Source organism: Natrix helvetica (genome assembly GCF_964273705.1).
Source record: "Natrix helvetica genome assembly, chromosome: 5".
Lineage (NCBI taxonomy): Eukaryota > Metazoa > Chordata > Lepidosauria > Squamata > Natricidae > Natrix > Natrix helvetica.
In genome coordinates this window covers 82,087,658-82,110,520 of record NC_138551.1, presented here as the reverse complement: position 1 = coordinate 82,110,520, position 22,863 = coordinate 82,087,658, and the positions used below count along the sequence as shown (strand labels likewise).

At 37.3% G+C, this 22,863-nt stretch overlaps 1 protein-coding gene across 6 annotated transcripts in view; it reads left to right on the top strand.

Annotated features, from left to right (window-relative positions):
- The window catches only part of PCDH15 (protocadherin related 15), a gene marked incomplete at its 3' end in the record, with an annotated part of 825,229 nt that overhangs the window by 411,580 nt on the left and 390,786 nt on the right, over nt 1-22,863 (top strand). For all 6 annotated transcript variants that reach the window (XM_081954012.1, XM_081954014.1, XM_081954013.1 and 3 more), the window contains one exon: nt 1,024-1,089. In XM_081954012.1, the coding sequence (XP_081810138.1) occupies nt 1,024-1,089 (66 nt within the window). The remainder of the gene's footprint in view (nt 1-1,023; nt 1,090-22,863) is intronic.

Here is a 22,863-nt window from a genome sequence, read left to right as displayed (position 1 = left end):
TTGATATTTTAATGAGCAATTTCTATTTCATTTCCTCAAAGCATTGTTGACTTAATTTTTCTTTCCGTTGTTAGATGTCAGCTTGTTTTCTTCTGTTTTCAGATTTTTTAAAGACAACTGGTGGTTTATTTTAAACCTATTTAGTAATGGGTAACTTTTCCCCCTTTTCCATTTGAGAATACTTCATTTCTACTAGTGTAGTGTAAAGATCTTCCCTATTGGTACAATTGGTTTGTACTGTTACACTTTTACCTCTGTTCTCTGCTTTTACTGCTTTATAGATGTTATTTTTAAAAATGTCAATAAACCATAACAAAATCTTACTTATTTTCTTTCATTATTCTGCTTTGCTTCCACTGATGACTCTTAACTTCCTTGCAGACTGGCAGTATGAGGGTAAGAAGGCCAACTGTGAAACTTCCTGAAAATTGCTTGTCTGTTTTTCACTGTGGCTCTGCTTAAAACTTTGTTGAAATTCCATTCAGTCTAATTAGAGACTTGTGCTGCAATTAAATTTCAATTATGTGTCTTTCTCCTGTGAAGCTTTAATTATGATTTATTTCTGTAATCGTTTCTTCTGTTTTTATTGTGATTTAAATTACCATCACATCATCTATGTCTAGAAAAACCCTCTGTTCCACACTAGTTTCTGTTTAGCACAAGACATCATTAAAAACAAAACAATGATGTTTATTGTGTTGTGTTATGGTAAAAGCCTTGTATTTGTAGATATGATCCAAACATATGAAATTTAAGAAGCAAATCTTAGTAAAACAATGTACGTTGGATTTAAAGAAAAATATATTCCTGGATAAAGTTTTCTAAAGAAAAACCTTGTGTTATATGTAGTCATAATTAAGAGTCAGGTAAAATCTGGCTTAACATTATGGAAGTTGATAGCACCTAACACAGATTGTTTTACAACTTATATTCACCGTACTTGTTAAAATGATTACCAACAAATGTTGTCTTGCATGCCAAAATGTATAGCCTGTAGAATAACTTTTATTTTTATATTTATAGACTGCAAGTTGGCCAGGGCAGGACCTCCAGCAACAATAGTTCCAATTGATGAAGAAAGTCGGAATGGTGAGTATGTATCTAAATTGTGAGACTATTTCTTATGCCACCATAAATAATATATACATTATTAACAGCAACAAAATGGTTTTGTATTCTGTTTTCAAAATGTATGTACCTCTGGTATATTGAGTTCGGAAGTTTACATGTGTCATGTCCCCACTGGAGTCTGACTCTGAGATGGAAGACTAACAGTTGACAGAGAGCAGGAAAATGGTTCCGTTGGCTGTGTAGGAAACTAGGGAACGGCAAAGTCAGGCTGGGCAGAGCAGGGGAGAGTTAGAACAAGGGAGAGGAGTTCAGATGAAGACCAAGGCCCAACCCCTTCTCATCCTAGACAGCGCAGGGAAGAACATAGAAAACAGCAATGGGTTTCGTGACTTACGAGGAAGGAAAGGACCCCGATTCCCTTCACAAGGCACACCTGGGGATGGAGTTTAAAGGAGAGGCAATTGGAAGGGCTGTTTGTCAGGAATGAACACTGAGTTCACCTAGTGTAGAGTTGTGGCCTGCATTCATGGCATTCCTCCCGACTGCTTGAAGTATTTACGACCTTTGGTGTGCTTATCTCATCCTGATGGAATTATCCTTCACTCCTGGGACTCACCATTGTGTTCTGCTGGAGTGATTGCATTCTGTTTACTGAATTTTTGATTGGAGTATTTGCAGGTTTGTGGAAGAGCTTTTCTCCAGGCCAGAGAATGAAAGGGATGTTGAGGGCACAGTTGGTGCTAATAAAGGGACTCATCATACTGGTTCTCTGGCTTTAAAACCTTTGTGCCACAACCTGGGTCATCACAACATGCTTTTCAGTGATAAATTATTTGCCTAATGTGATTTCAAATATTAATCTGATGTTTTGGTCTTTAGCAGTTGTTGAAAACTGAAGGAAAGATGTAACATCACAGGTCATCAACTAACATGTTTTTCAGAGTATAAGATGCACCTTTTTCTGCCATAAAAGAGCGTGGAAATATTGGTGCATGTTATACAACAAATACAGCCATTTTTGGGCTCCCGAAGTCCCATCTCCGCATCCCATTTTTGTGAAAATGGGCCATTTTTCACAAAAATTGAGATGTTTTGGTCTTCCCCCAGTCCCCAGCAGTACTCTGCAAGCTTCAACAGGACTGGGGGAAGGCAAAAATGTCTCCCTTTTTGCCAATCGGGGGTGTTTTTGCATTCCCCCAGCCCTGCTGAAGTCTGCAGAGTGCTTCTGGGGGCCAGGGAGAACAAAAACTTTTTTTCCTTACTTACCTCTTCGAAATCTTGCTGTGTCTTATACACTGGTGCATCTCATAGTCTGAAAAGTATGGTAATTAGAACTATTGTTATTTGCTTTCAGCCTTATTCGTGTGGTTTTCAGGCTTCAAACCAAGGCATTCTCCATGACATTGTCCTATTCATTTAAAATCTGAATTTTAGAAGACGTTGCCATTTTAATTAAAGCATTTGTACAAGGAATCCTCAACTTACAACCATTCATTTAACAATGGTTCAAAGTTGCAATGGTTTCAGAGAGAATGATTTGCGACTTGTCGTTGCACCATCCTGGCGGATCTCAGTTGGGTACTGGCTCACATTTTCAAACATTTTCAGGAACATGTGATCACTTGATCATGATTTTCGACCTTACCAGTCAGTTTCCAACAAGTGGCATCAATCAGGGAAGCTAAATTTGCTTAATCATGTTGATTCACTTAACAATTGTAGTGATTCACTTAATGACCTTGCTGAAAATGGTTGGAAACTAGGGTCCAGTCAAATGATGTCTCACTTAATGATCCTATCGAGTCTTAATTGTGGTTGTAAATCAAGGATTACTTATATGCTAAATCTGGATAAAAGCATTTCAAAAGGAATGAAGGAACTCAGGTGTTATCTGAAGCTATCATTATTTTATTTATTTATTTATTTCTTGGATTTCTAGACCGCCCCCTCTCCCGAAAAGGGACTCGTGTACTGTGGCTGTGTGATATGTGTGTGTATGCATGGGGGAGGGGAGGAGGATTATTTATAAAAGCTTCTGAAGTATTTTTTCCTTATTCATCTTTTGGAAGATAATCAAAATTGTTAATTCTCCCAAATAAGAAAATGAAAGAAGGGAGGGGAAGGCCATAATATTTTGAAATTATTTCCTTACAATGGATATGAAATGCTTCTATTATGTGTTCTATTATGACATTTGGAAATTTGTAGACTTTGAAAACTATCACTAGGGAAGGCATCCAGGAAGTAACGCAGTACTTTGGAAAAGTTGTTCTTCAGATTGAGATTTCCTGGGAAAATTATAAAGAGACAAATAAAATAAGTAAAAAATGTTTTATTCTGAGGATTTCAAGATCCAATAAACTGTGATGCTTCTGTTTGGTGTAAACTATGATCAAAGTTTCTGACCATCTACAATTTTTTTAAACACATACTGCATGTTCCTTTTGTCCTGTTTCCTGTGATCTTGTTCAGTGTTGGGCTTAAAAAGCAGGATAAGAAGTTGTATTATTGTTTTGGTGACTAGCCTTGAAAAAAAACCCTTCATTTTTTATGCCAAAGGAATGTATCAAAAGTTCACTCCAGAGATACATTTTAACTAAGTTGTACTGCATATGAGTAGTGGAATGCGGACATGGTGGCTCAGTGGCTAAGACTCTGAGCTTATCGATCAGAAGGTAAGCAGTTCAGCGGTTCGAATCCCTAGTGCCATGTAATGGAGTGAGCTCTCGTTACTTGTCCCAGCTTCTGCCAAACTAGCAGTTCAAAAACACGTAGAAAATGCAAGTAGAAAAATAGGGACCGCCTTTGGTGGGAAGGTAACAGTGTTCCATGCACCTTTGGCATTTTTTCATGCCGGCCACATGACCACGGAGACGTCTTCGGATAGCGCTACCTCTTCAGCTTTGAAACAGAGATGAGCACCGCCCCCTAGAGTCAGGAATGACTAGCACATATGTGTGAGAGGAAGCTTTAACTTTTACCTTATTATGAGTAGTGAAATTATAAATAAACAATTTCAACTTTTCATATTCAATAATGATATGTACAAGATGAACAAGATTTGTAATAAGTATTTTCCCCTGATAACAAAATGTATTAAATCTTTATATAAATATTGGTATGGACATAGTATTCCCCTTGCCCACATATAGGGGATATTGCACATTATAGGAACCATCTTCTCCTATGGTAACTGCCCAGATTATGCAGTCTTGCAGGGTTGATGTGCTCAGGGTTCCTTCAGTTAAACAATGCAATCTATCAGGACCCCAAGAATGTTTCTTGTCTCTTGCAGCACCTGCCCTCTGGAATGAGGTTTCCCCCCCCCTGCCCAAAATTCTCCCAAAGGTGCTTTTTTCAAAAGGCAACCCAGATTTTGTTTTTCCTTGGAGACATTTTATTTCTCATCCAAGAAGATTCTTCTGACTGACTGGTGGAGGATGGAAGGATTCATATTCCTCCATATTCCTATGGCATAGTCATCTGGTCATTAGCACTCTTTCTGAGAGTCATTGAGGCCACTTGGAGGTTTATTTGTACCCTCAGGGACACCTGAATAGTGCAAATAGGTGTGGAACCTCACTGGAATAGCTAAAAGGACTGATATTGTAGGTGATACTGTATCACTCCCCTAAAAATGACAGAGGGGTGTTCAATCTTAACAAAAAAAATGGGCTTTTTGACTTTTCACTCAAGCCAGCAGTCCTCTGTGTCCAGAATGTGGATTTGCTGTCTTCAACGTAGTGACGTTTGTCTTTTAATTTCAGATGGACTGCTGAATCTTGTCCTGATAGGTTTGTTCTCCTATGGTACGCCATGTGTTTGTGAGGTGGTTGTTTTGTTTTTTTTCAATGTACAGATCTGTACATGTCTCATACACAATGTACAACTGCATTGGACTGCATATCCCATTGCCCAGTTTGTATTTTATCCCTGGGGTGCACAAGGTTCTCCCTTGGGTATTTTTGGGTTTAAAGTGTCCATGCATATTGTGTTGGTTTAAAATTTAGATATCCTCCCAAGATCTAGATTACACATCCTCCCTCACAGCTAAAAAGACTGATAAGCATGGCTCTTCAGTTAGTGCCAACCCTTGAAGATAGACCAGACTAGGAGACCACAGCCATAAATTGCAAAACTAATTTTATTATAAGGTTGCATTACATTAGTAGATTTTTTCCAAGTCTGAATGTGCTGCCCCTCCCTCTCTTTAGCTTTATAAAAACTAGGGAGGTCCTGTCTGAGTTCTTTCTCAAATTACCTTTCTGCCCTGGACTCCAATTTCTTTTATATGACTGTTGCCTTGGTTGCAGCTCTTCAAGGTTATTCTCACACCTCACATTATATCTACGCCTTTGGTGAAGCGGGGGAACATCCTCTTGTTTCATTCCCATCTGGTCTGTTGTTCTCATCATCTTTTATCTTTCTAATTGGTTTTATTGTTTCTCCTTGTTTGAGTTGTCATGAGACACCCAGAGCTGTTGGGAAGTCAGACAGCATAAAATCCGATAAATAAAAACAAAATAGAGGGAATCCAACTGAGTACAAGTTTTCCTTAAGGACTAGCAGAAGGAAAATGGCTCCCTACAGAAGGTGTTATGGAATCACAGGGGAACAGCCCAAGAGGCATATATGGGGGGGGGGGGACATTAGTTCAGTGTATTGGAAATATATAATTGTTTTTGTCTTTGGGGGAATTTTTTTCTGACTACTTTCGATTTCAGGACAGAGTTTCTTTAAATTCAGGGTCCACTACCTTTTAAATTGTTCTGTGTATTTCCAGTGGTAAACTCTTTCTCTTTTTAAGTTCTAAATTAATAAGGCCTATGCTGAACACTTATCAAACAGTATATTTTTAAAGATTCTTTTTTTTTTAAACAACATTTTATTGGTTTTTTAAAAATTTTACAGGGAAAAAGGTAGTGGATAGGTACAAATTTTGACGGTTGCAATGTGTGGTAGGTGTCCTCTCCCTCCATACTCAAAGTATACATTTGCAAAAAATTTCATTACTAAATAGTTACATATAGTCAGCATATAATTTCAATTAATAAGTTCGGTCAACTTATGTCAAGCAAGTTTTCTTATTCATTTTTGTGATCTGTTTTTTTTCGGTGTCACCCCATCTCCCCCCGCTGGCAGAGCTCCGGCCCCTCCCGTGTCTTGTGTATCTGGTGTAGGGTCATCTGGTTTTTCTAAGAGTGCTTTGTTTTTGTCCATAAAGGCCTGCGCCTCTATGGGTGTATTAATTCTAACTGTTGTGTCCTCCCAGAATACTAGCATACCTTCAGGCATCAGCCATCTGAACCACACCCCCTTCTGGTATAGTTTCTTCGCTAACTGCGAGTAACTTTTTCTTTTTTCCCTCACTTTCTTGGGGATCTGTTTCAGAATGGTTATATGCCTGTCCTGGTATTTCAATTCTTGCCCCCTTTGTGCACTCAGAATTTCATCTCTTGTACTTTTTCTGAGAAATTTAATATGTACCTCCCTGGGTACATTATGTGTTCTAGCATACACTGAGTTCACTCTATAAACCAAGTCTATTTCCCACCCCATCTGTTGTTTCTCTCTATGAATATATTCAGCCAAAATATTTGTCATAATGTCCCTTATATCTTCATCATCTGCTTCCACCACATTTTGAAATCTAAGATAAAAGGACATTCTCTCAAATTCTATTTTCATCTCCTGGGTATCAAGTTCTTTGTTCCCCTTCTGCATCCCTTCCATCCCCTCCCTCATCTCAGCCGTCCCACCCTCCAAAAGATCCAGTCTCTGTGAGTTTTTATTGATTTGAGCCTGGTTCTCTTTAATTTCTTCTTTCATCTATTTTAGTTGTTTTTTTATTTCCTCTTGTCCCTGTAGAAGTTGTTGAAACATTTGTTGGAACTCAGTCTCTGTAGTTTTAGGTTGCATCAAAGCTGTTATCGTTGATTGTGTACTAGGACTGGACGTTGCAGATGTCGGGTAGAGGCAGCAAAGCCAGGTTTTCCAGGAGGTGGTTTTTTAGGAGACATTGTTTGCGAAATGAGAAGATCAGTCAGTGCAGAGAATGATCAGCCAGAAAGGTGAAACAGCCAGGAGAGTCCAGGAGACAGAACGTCCAGGCAGGAGAGGATTTTTCTAATCACCCTGGCAGTAGAGTAAAGTTTTTCACTCCAGGGAGTTCAAAAAGTAGGAATCAACAAGAGATTTGTCTGAGTAGCACGGAGACAAAGACCGGAAGCCTGAAGTTTTAAAGGTGGAGTCAGGTTTCAGAGCTCATAAAGACAACGGAAGTGTGCCATCTTGCCCTGCCAGCTTCAGGTTTAGAGGCATAACAAAGTTTTCAAAGTTCCCAGAAACCTTCCAGATCATCCTTCCATTGTAGTTTTAAATTCAAAAAAATCACCATTAATAGGAGCGTGGCATCCTTAGTTGGCTCTCCCCCCTCCTCCTTCCCTTGGGGCTGAGAGTGAAATTGTTTCAAGCCGCCTGTCCGAGGAGGGGGAAATCCCCCTCCCTCTAGTCACGCTTCTCCAGTCAAGCCGAAAGTAAAGTTTAAACTGCCGGCAATTTTTCTAAGTTAATGAAGGGGATGAGAGGGAGTTGTCACCTCACTGCACCGCAGCCACGTCCTTCAGCTCGTCTTTTTCTTCCGTCAGCCTCGCAGCGAAGACGCCAGAGCGTCCCCCATCATGCTCCCTGGTGCCTAGAGCGAGGCGGGGGTCCCTCCTGGCCGCCGCCGATCCAGGGGATCCCCCGCGGTGCCGCTCCTCCGGCAGGAGCTTCTACGGGGCGTCCTGTGCCCCCCAAGGAGTGGGGAGCCCACAGGGAAAGCGCGGGGCGAGCAAAGCTTGCCCGTCGCCGTCAGCCGCCGGAACCGGAAGTCCTTAAAGATTCTTTCTTGTTGGATAACTCCCTGAATTATTTTTGCTCAGTCCTGCTTCAGCAACAGTGCTTCAATCTACACAGGACATTCTGATAATAAATGGAATGATAATCAAATATACTCTGTGCAGATATTTAATTATTTAAAATAGATTTCATCCTAAGTTAGATGGCAGTGGCATGCTTCACCGCATAAGATTCTTTTGATTTCAATGAAAAGGAAACACTGCAATTAGTCCACAAAGTTCTTACAATACTAATCCATCTGTGGTTGAAACACTTTTAAAATTTAGGGCAATACAATGAATAGGTTTTCAGACACACTTTTAAAATAATGAAAGAAAACCACAACTGTTTAAAGCATTTTTAAAGCCTTACAAGCTACTAAGTACTTTGCATTAGAAACCATTTATGCTACCCATTCTGGATTGATAGTTATAGACAGAAATCCATTATTCATAAATCAGTTGGTTAAAATGACAGGTATTTCTGTACTTAGCAGTAAGAATATAAGAACTTCTGAACACAAATAAATGTTTTTATGGAAGTGTATAATAGGATTTTTTTTAAAGTCAGATATTTAAGGAGTGATATTTCAGAGGGGGGAAATAACTGAAAACAAAAGTCACTCAGAAAGAAAACATAAAATGAGATGTTCTTTACACATTTTCTGACTTAAAAAAGATTCAGGCTTTAAGCAGAATATATTCTTGCTTTTAAAATTAAAGTAGAATGAAATTCTCTTTTATAATAAATGCTCTAGCTCTTCCAACTTTGGAGTAGACATTGACAGAAACTCAAGTGAAATTCTTCTCCAGAAAAACTGTGTTAAAAGGAAGACACCATTTTGATTAGGAAATCAATAACCAGTAGGCCAATCAGCTGCTTTGTCCAGTCTTAGCTACTATATCTAGCAATAGCAATAGACTTATATACCACTTCATAGTGATTTACAGCCCTCTCTAAGCAGTTTATAGAACCCAACAATTTGCCTCCGGATTTTACTGGCCTTGGAAGGATGGAAGGCTGAGTCAACTTGGAGCTGGTCCGGATCAAACTCGTGGTAGTAAAACGCAGAGTTAGAATGCAATACTGCATTCTAACCACTGCACCACCATAGCTCTTCTAACCATGATATTGCAAACATAAAAAATGTGTCATGATGTCACAGTGCAAGTGGTTTTCTTCATCACTTGTTTTTCTTTGCCACTTCTTCCTGATGCCTTCTGCCCACTTATCTGCTTACTTGAAGAATTACAATTTTGCTTGTTACAATATAACTGATTTAGTTAAATCAATAGGAGTTACAGTTCTGACAACAAATTTAATATTGCTCTAGAACTCTGCCAAGAAAATAAGGAGACTTTTAGAGTACAGAAAACCCAAAAAGAGAACAAAATAAATTTTGACCTGAACTAATTTACTCAGTGAGACATCTTAATAATCACATAGCACTGCATTACTTTAAACACATATATGCTGAAGAAATCTGACGAAAAGATAAATATTCAGAGATTCCCTACTACTTAGTAAGAGATAAAGAGTGACTCCAGAGAAAATGAAGATGTGAATAATTTAGAAATGAACTTTCTCTATAAAAATGCTAATATCCTCCACATTTCTAGGTACTTGCCATGATGGCATAGATGTAGGATCCATTTGTAGGCTCTCTGTAGAGCTCCAGTAATCCAAGAAACCCATATAAGGATGATTAAATGCACATTTCTCCAATTTGAGAAAAAGAATTATCTTGGTAGTCATTCCAAAATGCTATAAACATGAGTCTCATGCAAAGACAGAACCAACAAAAAACTCCAGGATATCATTCAATAAACCACTACATATTTGTCCAAAATATCAAAAAATATTTGATTCATGAATCTGAAGAAGGCTATAGGACAGTTAGCCAGTCTATAGAACTTTATGTATTGTATACTCAAATTTGCCATCTCTAGTATCCAAAGTACCTAAGCATTCACACCACTCCTTCATTCTGATCGAAGTGCTTTCAGGTCTCACCTGGTGAAAATCTGTGCCTTCTAAAGATGGTTAAATAGTTTTGAAATAGAGGCAGAGCATAGTAATTGCTAATGGTCATAGAAGAGAGAAATCTATGGTCATGAATAACCCTCGGGAGTTCTTAGGCATAAAAATGTAGATATTAATGTTGGGAATTTAGACATGTCAATGAATGTTTTCTTCAAACTGAACATCCACATTTTTTAAAAAAAATGCTACCTCTTAAGAGACATTGATAATGACTCTTAATTGAATCTGAGTTCATGGCTACAAACTCTTCACATACCCAATGAAGAGGCAATGCAGTTGTTTTCTGTTCCACAACACTATCAGCAAACTCTAGTTTTTGAGAAGGAAAGAAATTCCAAGCGCTGAATCAGAGAAGAAAAAGGTAACAGTGGGAATCTAATAGTTCTGTAGCCATCTTTGAGAAGGAAAAGAAATTGGTCCTGCTGCCAATGAACTTCTAGTAATTGTCAAACAAAGGATTGTTGCCCTCGGTCAGACCCCAGATTATCTGATTGTCCTTTCTTTCATCAGACTCAGAACAAAAGACAGTTTGGAGCCATATGTAGGAAATTCTGCTGACTGATCTATCCTAAGCAATTTATACTGAGCCATGAAAGTTTGATATTAATCTGGACTTTTCCAAGCTTCTCTGGCAAATTTCCCTAGAAGTTCAGAAACGTAACTTACAGTTGACACCAAAATGCTACTTTGATTCTGTGACAGCATTGTGAATGTTTGCTATACACACACACACAGAGAGACAGACAGACACTTGCTGTTGGTTTTGTAACAGGGCTTAATCAAATTCTGTGGACACTGAGATGGCCCAAGGATCTGATTCCATTTCCATTAAAAACAATGGCAAGGTTCTAAGCATCTCTGAATAGAGAATAGTCTTTCTCTAGTTAGACTGATGTAAGCCTTTGAAGTAGGCCAAGTCAGGAAACAGACAAAATTATACTTTATTGTTAATGGGAGAATGTTGAAAAAGTGACAAAGATTCTCTCTCCCCATCTTCTTTTTCCCAAGAAAACTAAGGAGGTTATCTGGAGATCAGTGATGGGATTCAAAAAATTTTTTTACTGCTAGTTCTGTGGGCATGGCTTGGTGGATGTGGCATGGCTTGGTGGGTTTGGCTTGGTGGGCATGACAGGGGAAGGACAATGTAAAACCTCCATTCCCACCCCACTCCAGGTGAAGGTTACTGCAAAATCCCCATTCCCTCCCGACTTGGGAGGCAGAGAATAGATGGGGGTAGGACCAGTCAGAGGTGGTATTTACCAGTTCTCTTAACTACCCAACATTTCCGCTACCAGTTCTGCAGAACTGGTGAGAGCCTGCTGAATACCACCTCTGCTGGAGATGCATGCTCAACCTTTCTCTTTCAAGGACTATGTTTATGTGTTTATGTAAGGGTGGTTGAATTCCTCCTTCAAGATATTTTTTAATACTCATAGGGATTTATCTTTTTTTTTAAAAAAAAAACCTCCTTTTAGAAATTATCTCCTCCATTCTACCCATCACAGCAATATAATTATAACTATTAGCCAGTAGCTAATGCATGAATATCCAGTATCAGAAAATTACAAGTGTCCTAACTTTTTATTATAGCCAGCAATAGAGCAGTAATAGAGCAGTAAATATAATAGAAGAATGGTGGCTATGTGGCTTTACAGCTTGTCCCATATGGCAATTGTTCATTTGTTGTTGTTGACAGTCATATAAATCTACACACTATTTTCTGGAAACATGAGACACGTACAGGTAGTCCTCGACTTACAGCAGTACAAGTAGTGGCCATGTACTGTTGTAAGGTCAGTGACGTTGTCCACATTTTTCAGTGGACGACCATCACTGAAAAATGTGACTTAGGACCTTTTTTCACACGGCCATTGCAGTATTTCCATGATCATGTGATCAAGATTCAAACACTAGGCAACTCGCATTTATGATGGTTGCAGTATTTATATGATCACCTTTTGCAAACTTCTGATGAACAAAATCAATGGGGAAGCCGGAGTCACTTAACAACCATGTTACTAACTTAACAACTGCAATGATTCTAATAAGGGTGCCAAGAAAGATCATAAAATGGGGCAAAACTCACTCAACACCTGCCTCACTTACCAATATAAATTTTGGGTTCAATTGCGGTCATAAGTCAAGGACTACCTGTAGTAATTTCTCATGGAATGGGGATTAATTGTTGTTGTTTTTTCCCTTGTAGCATGAGGTGGAATGTTGATTCTTGATCTTGATCAGCTGGAAGAAATGAGCTGATTGGCTCATGGGGGTTTCCAACATTCTAAGATCTCTTGTACAATGCATCAATGAGTATTAATTGGCATGCAGCAGTCATAATCAAAATGCATTAATTTCACAGCATGTCGACAAGTCCAATGAGAGATTCATTTTAAGAACCTGTAGACATTTTAGGTCTAAGAGCTATAGATATTTTAAGAGGAGCAATGCAGGAAGCTTGACAAATTAGCAATCAACATTGATATAGAAATGAACCTCATTTATAAACCATTCAAAAGAACAGCCAAATTAGTCAAAAGGGGACAAACAACATTGTCCTACACCCACAAACTAATACCCAAATAAGTAGGAACCAGCACATAATCACTACAATAAGAACCAGAGAATGTCGATCGAAGACAGAAAAATACTGCAAATCAGCACATCCTACTTAAAACCATGCAAGGTTAGTAGTACAAAATGTTATTTATACACAAACCTCACTTTTCCAGATGAGAGCACTGATGATGTTACCTTTTTCGTTAACGAAATATCTGAGGAAAGAAAATCAAGTAGAGAAAATCCCAAGAACCTAGCAATTTCACTCAGACACACAAACGTGCCCCCCCACACTATATCTATATCTATCTGTATCAATCTATCTATCTATCTATCTATCTATCTATCTATCTATCTATCTATCTATCTATCTATCTATCATCTATCATCTATCTATCTATCTATCTATCTATCTATCTATCTATCTATCTATCTATCTATCTATCTATCTATCTATCTATCTATCTATCTATCTATCTAATCTACCTACCTACCTACCTACCTATCTATCTGTCTATCTTTCTATCATTCTATCTTTCTATCTATTCAGTTACATGATAGAAAGGGTTACCACTCACAATCAATGTATTAAATGGTTAAAGTACTAGAACATAATTAGAATATATTAGAATATTTTTCAGTGTGTTTCATATTTAAAACCACTTTTGTATTCATAAAAATAATGATTTGAGTGCTGCTTCATTGTAAATAATTATTCTTTTCAAAATAAACATGTTCCTATTCTAGTTGCTTCATTAAGGCATCATACTGTATTTATTTATCTATTTTTCATCCCAGACATGATCAAACAACTACATTTTCAGGGCCATTCAGAAAGTCAGGACTCATCTTAGATCAGCGGTTCCCAACATGGGACCCAGGCCCCACAGGGAGCCAATTTGATTTTTAATGGGTGCAATTTGAACCTTGTTTAAACCAAATCAATGGCCTTTTAGGCTTCCTCCACGTGAGTAGAGTTCACTTTTTGAGTAAAGTAAGAATTATATGTCACTGGGGGGGTGGCATCGGGATTTTAGAGATGTTTAGGTGGGGCATGGCCAAAAAAATGTTGGGAACCACTGCCTTAGATGGTGGGCTACCTCAGTGCCACAGCTGAGAAGACCCACCATCTATGGCCCACTTTCAAGCAGGAAAACTAGATTTGGCCTGACACGCACAAAGGTACAGAGTTCAATTTTTCTGAGTCGCATGTTAATTCATATCTGGACAAAGGTGGGTCCTACCATAAACCTAGAAGGAACCCCAAATGATTTATTCAGCTTGTCTCTATACTTTATTTGGTTACAAAAGCAGGAAATGCTTTATATAAAGTAAAAAGCAAAAACGACTACAATGTTGTTGCTCAAAAAGTACATTTAGAAGCATATTTGGAAAGCAACAAATTTAGAAAAACCATTGTGCCCAATCTGTGGTTTCTTATCACGCTTCTTCTGAACTATGGGCAGGTACATGTTATTACAATTCTTTTATTCTCTTTAATTCAGCCATTTCAATGCAAAAATGTTGATTATTATAATCCTGATCAATGTAGCATGTCCTTTCTACTGGAACTGGAGCAGTGGGAAGAATTTTTTTTCTCCTAAATTTCCATTGTACATATATCTATATTTTAAGGCATACAAATATGTGAGTTAAACAGTTCATTTTAAGTACTATTTTATATGAATGGGACCAACACTAGTTTTTATCCTAAGTTGCCTTTACTAGCAATCAGTGAAATGTCCGTGCATATCTAATACAAAATACGAAATCATTGCCTGCATTTATAATAATGAAGAATCATTTTAATAATTTATTTTTCATTTAAATAAGTTTTCAAGGAAGGACCCAACCTCAGAAAATCTTTTTGGTTCTAACTTAAGTTCATAGACAAATTTCTGACAAATTGTTCTGTAGCAGCAGCAAGGCATATTTTCAGACATTTAACACAAGAATTGAATGTTTTGAGAAATATTTTTTTTAAAAAAATCCTTGATCTGAGGATAAGCAATACTTATTTTACCAGGATAAGGAAATGAATATTTTTTAGTAATTTATCACAGCAGGAGCTAGCTATGGCTATATGTATAAATTCCCCAGCCTTATGCTGAATAAAAGGACATAATTTTGCATCACATATGTGCCTGCAAATCTATTTATTATAACATAGAAATCCTTACAAGAATTTGGAACATAGTTTTTTGTTCCTTTTTGCATTATGAAACAATCTGTTGCTTGTGGGAAACCCTATTTTTCCTGGAATATGCTATAGGGAATAGCATAAATTATTAATATTTGCCCTTGCTTTTCTGTGCACAAAGCCACCTGCTAGCCATTTAGTTACAGCTAGTGTAAAATTCTAGGTCTTGGCAGGCTTTCTTGAGTTCCTTTAAATATGAAAAAGTGAGCTGTCTGTTGGCTGAGAAGAACAACTCTTTGATTTCAGTAGGCACTAACTTGCACAGCTGCCCTTAGTCTACAACTTGAATAGAAAGTAGGCAAATGACTGCCAATTACCAATTAACATGTGACTTCTTCCTAATATTGTTTCTCTTAAAAGAAAACCTCTGTTTGTGATAGTAATTCAACAGTTCATGTTAATTTGCACCCTTTATTTAATAGTTTCTAAACAATTCCCCCTTTTGTAATTGCTGAGTTTTTCCCCCTTGGCATATTGCCTCAAACATTGGGGTTTATTAATATGCCATGCTTAGTAACACTTGCAGGCATTATCTGTTTACACTGATTACGGTAATCATTGATTCTTTCATTTTCTGACTCTTATCTTAATGCATCATTTAAAGGGCTCTTATTGAAGACATACATATATAGAGAAAGATAATTTATGTTGCGCTCGAATAGATGGCAATTTTTGAGCGGTTTGCTCAATGACAAAGTTAAAAAAGAAAAATACAATACAACGCAATACATTAATGTACAACATAGCATGACACAGTTCAGTCACTATTTACCTACCGTACAAGGTAGACCAGAAATCAAATTCATAGGAAGGTTCAAATGCTGACTATAATAGCAGAATCTTGAAATGTAGCTCATTCTGTTGCTTTATCCTCTTTTGTCTCTCTTCCTTGCCATAATTGTAATGGGTTGTGGTACTAGATTAATGTTTTAGTTGGCTCTTTTGGTTATACTTTGGAATAAGGTAATGGTGGAAAGTTAGTATACAGGATGGAATAATAATATGATGGGTATTGACATGACTACTGCATTGGAGAATACCCCTAATTGCTTCTAAGCTAAATCCTCTCTGCTATATATCCCAGTACTTCAGAGCAGTCATGCAGAATTGTTGGTATGTTAAAGCAGAAGATTTCTAGAAGTGGCATTCATTGTTTAGAAACCAGTACTGATATGCTATTAAATTAATTCCTAGAAGTAGCTAGCACATTAATGAGCATAATTCAAAGGCAAATCGGTGTTTTAAATTGAAATTCAATTCATTAATATCTCAATGTGTAAATAAAAAAAAACGTAACAGTCAATGCATTAATGCTCCATACCATTTTAGTTGAGTTTCTCATAATGATACCATTGTATTAATTTTCATGGCTTTAGAGCTTTTCTGAAGCTTGTGATTCATGTTACGTTTGATAGCATCCATTACAATTTTATTGGTTTATAATTTCTATGTGCAATTTCCATGCATATGATTCCATTCTTAGCATCATGAAGCTTTTGCTATGTTTAGACATAAGGCAAATTAACTGAAAGAGTGATGAGCACGCATTTTCTTTTTTTAAAAAAATATTATATTATCTATTTTCTATCCTATAGAAGTCGTCACTCCAAAAGTGTGAAGTCACACTGATTCTATTTGGGATTCTGCATGCATCAGTTTTATGTTTAAATTATTTTCTCACTAGCAGATTTGAGCTATCGAACCATGTCCTATAATAACAATAATCTTATTTGCTCTAGGAAGATAAGGCATAGAGGTCTATTCATTCTCATTAACTTCATTCAGTTATTTAACTTTCAAAAATTAGTATACCTACTATGAAAAGAGAATGAGGTAGCTAGATGGACTCACTGAAGCAATAGGTGTGAGCTTAAATGGACTCCAGAGGATGGTAGAGGACAGGAAGGCCTGGAGGAACGTTGTCCATGGGGTTACAATGGGTCAGACACGACTTTGCAACTAACAACAACTATTTAAACACCACAAAGCACATATTTTTCTGGAACAAGCAATTGGGTTCAGTTACAACCAATAATAAATGACTGTTTTTGGTTGAGTCATTTTTACAAAAGCAATTTATGTATAATTTTACAATTATATGGAATATATGTATAATTTTACAAACAAATATTTAAACAAATTCAATAAGACCTATGTAAGATTGGTGATATTTTTCTAAATTGCCTATACAAATCATGTGCCTTGGAGGAACATGGGAAGGAAGACTGTATTTTGATAAGCTATTTAAAATAAATACTTGGGAAATGTTATATGCTTTCCATAACAATTCACAATTACAAAAAATTATATAAAATTACATATTTAAAAATTATATCAGTAAAATAGAATTTAATTTGGTTTTGTAAAAATGACTCAACCAAAAACAGTCGTTTATTATTGGTTGTAACTGAACCTAATTGCTTGTTCCAGAAAAATATATGTTTGTCAGGAAAAACCTTCATTTCATTTTTCAGAGTATACAATTACTCCTAACACAGACACACTCAAAAAGCATGTAAGGAACAAAATTAGAAGTGTAACAAAATGTTTGAAGTGGTTAATTGATTACATGAAGACTGCACTTGATTACAGAATGACTATAGAATATTTGATTATTAAATATAACCCAGAATTAAAAGTAAACATATACAGGTGAAACTCAAAAAATTAGAATATCGTGCAAAAGTTCATTTATTTCAGTAATGCAACTTAAAATGTGAAACTAATATATGAGATAAGACTCATTACATTCAAAGCAAGATAGTTCAAGCCGTGATTTGTCATAATTGTGATGATTATGGCGTACAGATCATGAAAACCCCAAATCCACCATCTCAGAAAATTAGAATATTACATGCAATCAATAAAACAAGGATTGTACATAGAACAATATCGGACCTCTGAAAAGTATAAGCATGCATATGTACTCAGTACTTGGTTTGGGCCCCTTTTGCAGCAATTCCTGCCTCAATGCAGCGTGGCATGGAAGCTATCAGCCTGTGGCACTGCTGAGGTGTTATGGAAGACCAGGATGCTTCAATAGCGGTGTTCAGCTCTTCTGCATTGTTCGGTCTCATGTCTCTCATCTTTCTCTTGGCAATGCCCCATAGATTTTCTATGGGGTTCAGGTCAGGTGAGTTTGCTGGCCAATCAAGCACAGTAATCTCACGGTCATTGAACCAGGTTTTGGTGCTTTTGGCAGTGTGGGCAGGTGCCAAGTCCTGCTGGAAAATGAAGTCAGCATCCCCATAAAGCTCGTCTGCGGAAGGAAGCATGAAGTGCTCCAAAATCTCCTGGTAGACAGCTGCGTTGACCCTGGACTTAATGAAGTACAGTGGACCAACACCAGCAGATGACATGGCTCCCCAAATCATCACAGACTGTGGAAACTTCACACTGGACTTCAAGCATCTTGCAGTGTGTGCCTCTCCATTCTTCCTCCATACTCTGGGTCCTTGGTTACAAATGAGATACAAAAGTTGCTCTCATTAGAAAAGAGGACTTTGGACCACTGAGCAACTGACTAGGTCTATTATTCTTTAGCCCGGATAAGACACTTCTGACGTTGTTTGTTGTTCAGGAGCGGCTTGACAAGAGGAATATGATATTTGAAGCCCATGTCCAGGGCCCATCTGTGTGTGGTAGCTCTTGATGCACTGACTCCAGCCTCAATCCACTCCTTGTGAAAGTCCCCAACACTTTTGAATGGCCTTTTCCTGACAATCCTCTCCAGGCTGCGGTCATCCCTGCTGCTTGGACACCTTTTCCTTCCACACGTTTCCCTTCCACATAACTTTCTATTAATGTGATACAGCACTTTGGGAACATCCAACTTCTTTTGCAATTACCTTTTGAGGCTTTCCCTCCTTATGGAGGGTGTCAATGATGGTTTTCTGCACAACTGTCAGGTCAGCAGTCTTTCCCATGATTGTGATTCCTACTGAACCAGACTGAGAGACCATTTAAAGGCTCAGGAACCCTTTGCAGGTGTTATGGCTTAATTAGCTGATTAGAGTGGGACACTTTGAGCCTAGAATATTGCACCTTTTCACAATATTCTAATTTTCTGAGATTGTGGATTTGGGGTTTTCATGAGCTGTAAGCCATAATCATCACGGCTTGAACTATCTTGCTTTGCATGTAATTAGTCTATCTCATATATTAGTTTCACCTTTTAAGTTGCATTACTGAAATAAATGAACTTTTGCATGATATTTTTTGAGTTTCACCTGTAGAAAAAAGGTTACAGATTTTTAAGGCATGCTATATTTTTTTCTCGAAAGGCTCCTGATAGGAATTAGTATTCTAAAATACCAGTGTTTATTTCATTTTTCTTACTATACTTTGGTCAAGTTAGTTCTAGTTATTTGAATTGGATTTTACTCTTCGTAGTTCAACACCTAACATACCTGATTTAATCACTGGCCTTTGATTTTACTGAATTCTATTGAGTTAAGTGATTTTACTGAATGTAGGTTTTATTTATTTGTTTTGTCAAGCATGTATAGGATCATAGATATAAGTATATACAAGATTATGAGTGCGTGAAATGGATAAATGGGGTCATTATGGCAGGGACGGTAGGCATGTTGGTGCACTTATGCACGCCCCTTACAGACCTCTTAGGAATGGGGTGAGGTCAACAGTAAATAGTCTAAGGTTAAAGTTGTGGAGGTTTGGGGAAGAAACCACAGAGTCAGGTAACACATTCTAGGCATTGACCACTCTGTTGCTGAAGTCATATGTTCTGCAATCGTGTTTGGTATGGTTTACCTTAAGTTTGTATCTGTTGTGTGCTCGTGTATTGTTGTGGTTGAAGTAGTCATTAACAGGTAGGACATTGTATTAGATAATTTTATGTACGACTTTGTTTGAAATATAGCAATGCCTTATCTTCTGAAACCTTATGTGATGTCCAGAATGCTTCAATTTTCTGCCAAAATATGTCAAGTCCACAGGATTTACTACGAAAGGAGAGATCAGAATTTCAAAAGTCTGGATTCTTTCTTGATCTCTGGGTTGCAGAGATTACTTAAAGCTCTCCTGGAACTGACTTGAAGGTTACAGCTTTTCAGTGAAGGCTTTTCCTTACCTTTGACCTAACTCCATTTACCCTCTGTAACTATTTGATCTTTTTACGCCAGTAGGCATTTGAATCATTCTCTCTTCCTTCTTCTTTCTTCATATAATATAGGCTTGCAACATTTTTCCTTACCTCATGAATGTCAGGAGGGCTCTGAAAAAAATTCTTTTTCCTCTTCTTCTTCCTTGGCTGACCAGTACAACTGCCTGCTTGGTGGGGAGAGGGAATGAAGGGAGCCATAGGAAAACAGCATCCACAGTTCCCCATCTATTGACAGCTGGTACCCTCCCAGTCACTCCTACCTAGCCAGCAGGCATCCAAATTGCTTCCTCATGTTTCCCTACTCAGCCACCATTGTCAAGAGATTTCAAATGTAGGCCTTTATTCCAAAGTAGCCAATGGCTGATTGCTTGTTGGGCTTTGCCATCAGGTGATTGGGCACAGGGATGGGCATCCCATTTAATTTACTAATTTAATCCTTTTATCAGTATTAGTATGTTGCAATTATAATTTCAGAACAGTTTAGAATCTCTATTGGCTTCTCCAATACAGGATGCTGTCAAAGACAGTTTTAAATGGGGTTCTATGTCTTCCTGATGTCTACAGTGAGACCATTTTACCTGACCTCCAGCAGCCAAAGAGGGGAGTAGTCTACAATCAATTCTAGAGTAGGAAGCAGTTGAAAAATAAAACAGAGTGGCGAAGGACTAAGGTATTAAAGCTAATATATTTAACTGATACCAAAGAAATCAGGTTTCTACTCAACTGCAGCCACAGCAAATCACAAGGTGGTTTTCAGTCCAATCTACCTTGCAAGGTTGTTGTGAAGAAAAGTAGGAGGATGGAGCACTATACACGTTCCTTGATTTCTTGAACAAAGATAGAATATGGATACTCATTCATGTTTGAATGCTAGAAAAGAGACACATAAACCAATCAAATATCCAGGCCTTTTTCAGGCACCTTAAGTTGTTGTTTCTTTAAAAGAGTCACCTGATAAGTCGATTCTTTGCTGCTGGGTGTGGAGGGAGGGAAGGATTGTGAGAGTGGCTGGGAAACTGTCATGGAACATTGAAAATGAAAATTACAACAACAGCCACTAGCACTGAAGCAGCCACAAGTTCCCCCAATTTTATATCTACAGGAGTCATAGGTTTGGGATTTTGGATGCATTTGAGATACCTTGTTCAAAAACTATTACGCTATGATGCATAGTTTCATCTAGGTAATTAATGACAAGATTTTTAGTAATATATAATTGTTTTCAATGTTTTAGTATAATTTTAATATTGTTTTATTACTAGTGCTGTTTCAGTTCTTGATTGGAACCAGTCCAGAGTTTAGTATGAGATGGGAGATTATATAAATGTTTTAAATAAATGAAATAAATATCAAATCATCTGTTTAAAGATTATATACAAATCCCTAGTTCACACAGGCGCACTTGATAGCATGACAGTTGGAAGAGGGAATTAGAAAAGGTGCTTTTGGAATGGCCTCTATTGCCATTAAATCTGTTAACAACTATACGTCGTGAATGTGATGGGACATATCTGTGATTGTGCATATATGTTTGTGCTGTAGGAGACATATTTTGTCTTTCTTCCAGAGTCTTTCCTATATTTTTTCCAGTCCAGTTCCTATCAATATTTGTACCCTCTGCTATTTGATATCTGTTCTTTAAAGGAAACTTGTTTTAGTCTTAATTTACATTTCACCAGGATTATTTTTAATTCTTCTAGTTTAATATAATTGTACATATATAGAAAGCTGTGTATATGGTGCCAGCAAAAAATGCTTCTCTTCCAAATCTATATCAAACTCAGTGCAGGATATTTGCTGTAGATCCACATGCCGATCAAACATAGAAAATTTGGGTTATTTATGGAATGATTAAAATTTACCTCACTCACTGAGTCATTTGCTGATGATTTGCTACATGCTGATGCAGTGTGTGTGGTTTTCGCTTTCCTCTCTGTGCTTTTTTTTTTTTTTTTTTTTTGCCAGGGTTTCTTCAAATTTTGAGTGTCTATTCCCAAGAAAAGGGTCGCAGTGGCTAAGATTCTGAGCTTGTCGATCAGAAAGGTTGGCAGTTCAGTGGTTTGAATCCCTAGTGCCGCGTAACAGAGTGAGCTCCCGTTACTTGTCCCAGCTTCTGCCAAACTAGCAGTTCAAAAACGTGTAAAAAATGCAAGTAGAAAAATAGGGACCACCTTTGACCACTTGCCACATGACCACGAAGACGTCTTCAGACAGCGCTGGCTCTTCAGTTTTGAAACGGAGATGAGCACAGCCCCCTAGAGTCGGGAACAACTGGCACATACGTGTGAGGGAAATCTTTACCTTTACTCCCATGAATCTTATATATTTTAAAGAGATTTGTTCCTAATGACATTTCTCATTTTGTAACCAATAAAATTATTCAAAATTAAAGGACCAAAATAAGATCATAAAGCTACTTAGAAAAAGGTGCAGCAGAGTGTTACACTTACGTTCCTTAAGATTGTACAATGATTTTTCTTAAACAATCAGAGCCATATCTCAGTTGCAGTTACAATTAGCTAAATTTCAAATGTAGTTACCACGAACCAATTTCTTAACACAGAAACAATGAAGATTGTAATAAAAGACTGCCTATAAAAATAGTGCACTATGAAATACGTAATACCCAATTACATTATACATAACATTAAGGACTATAAATCCAATAATCACAATGCTAGAGAGTTATTTTCTATAACGTTAACTTTGCAATTTTAAAAATATCAGAAGTGCAATTTAAATGAAGGGTAAAATGTCAAGCCACTAATACTAAAGCAAATAACGTTACAAAAGGGGCAATATTAAAGATATATTCTTTAATCTATTGGTTTTTATTCATCATATGTTCTTGATTAACTTTATATACTGCAACATCAAAGTAGGCCACTCTGCATATTTATTGAGAAATTAATGGTACCATGTAAAGAAAGGGTGATTCATATGATCTTTGAAGCAGCATAGGAGAAATTAAAGCATATTTTATCTA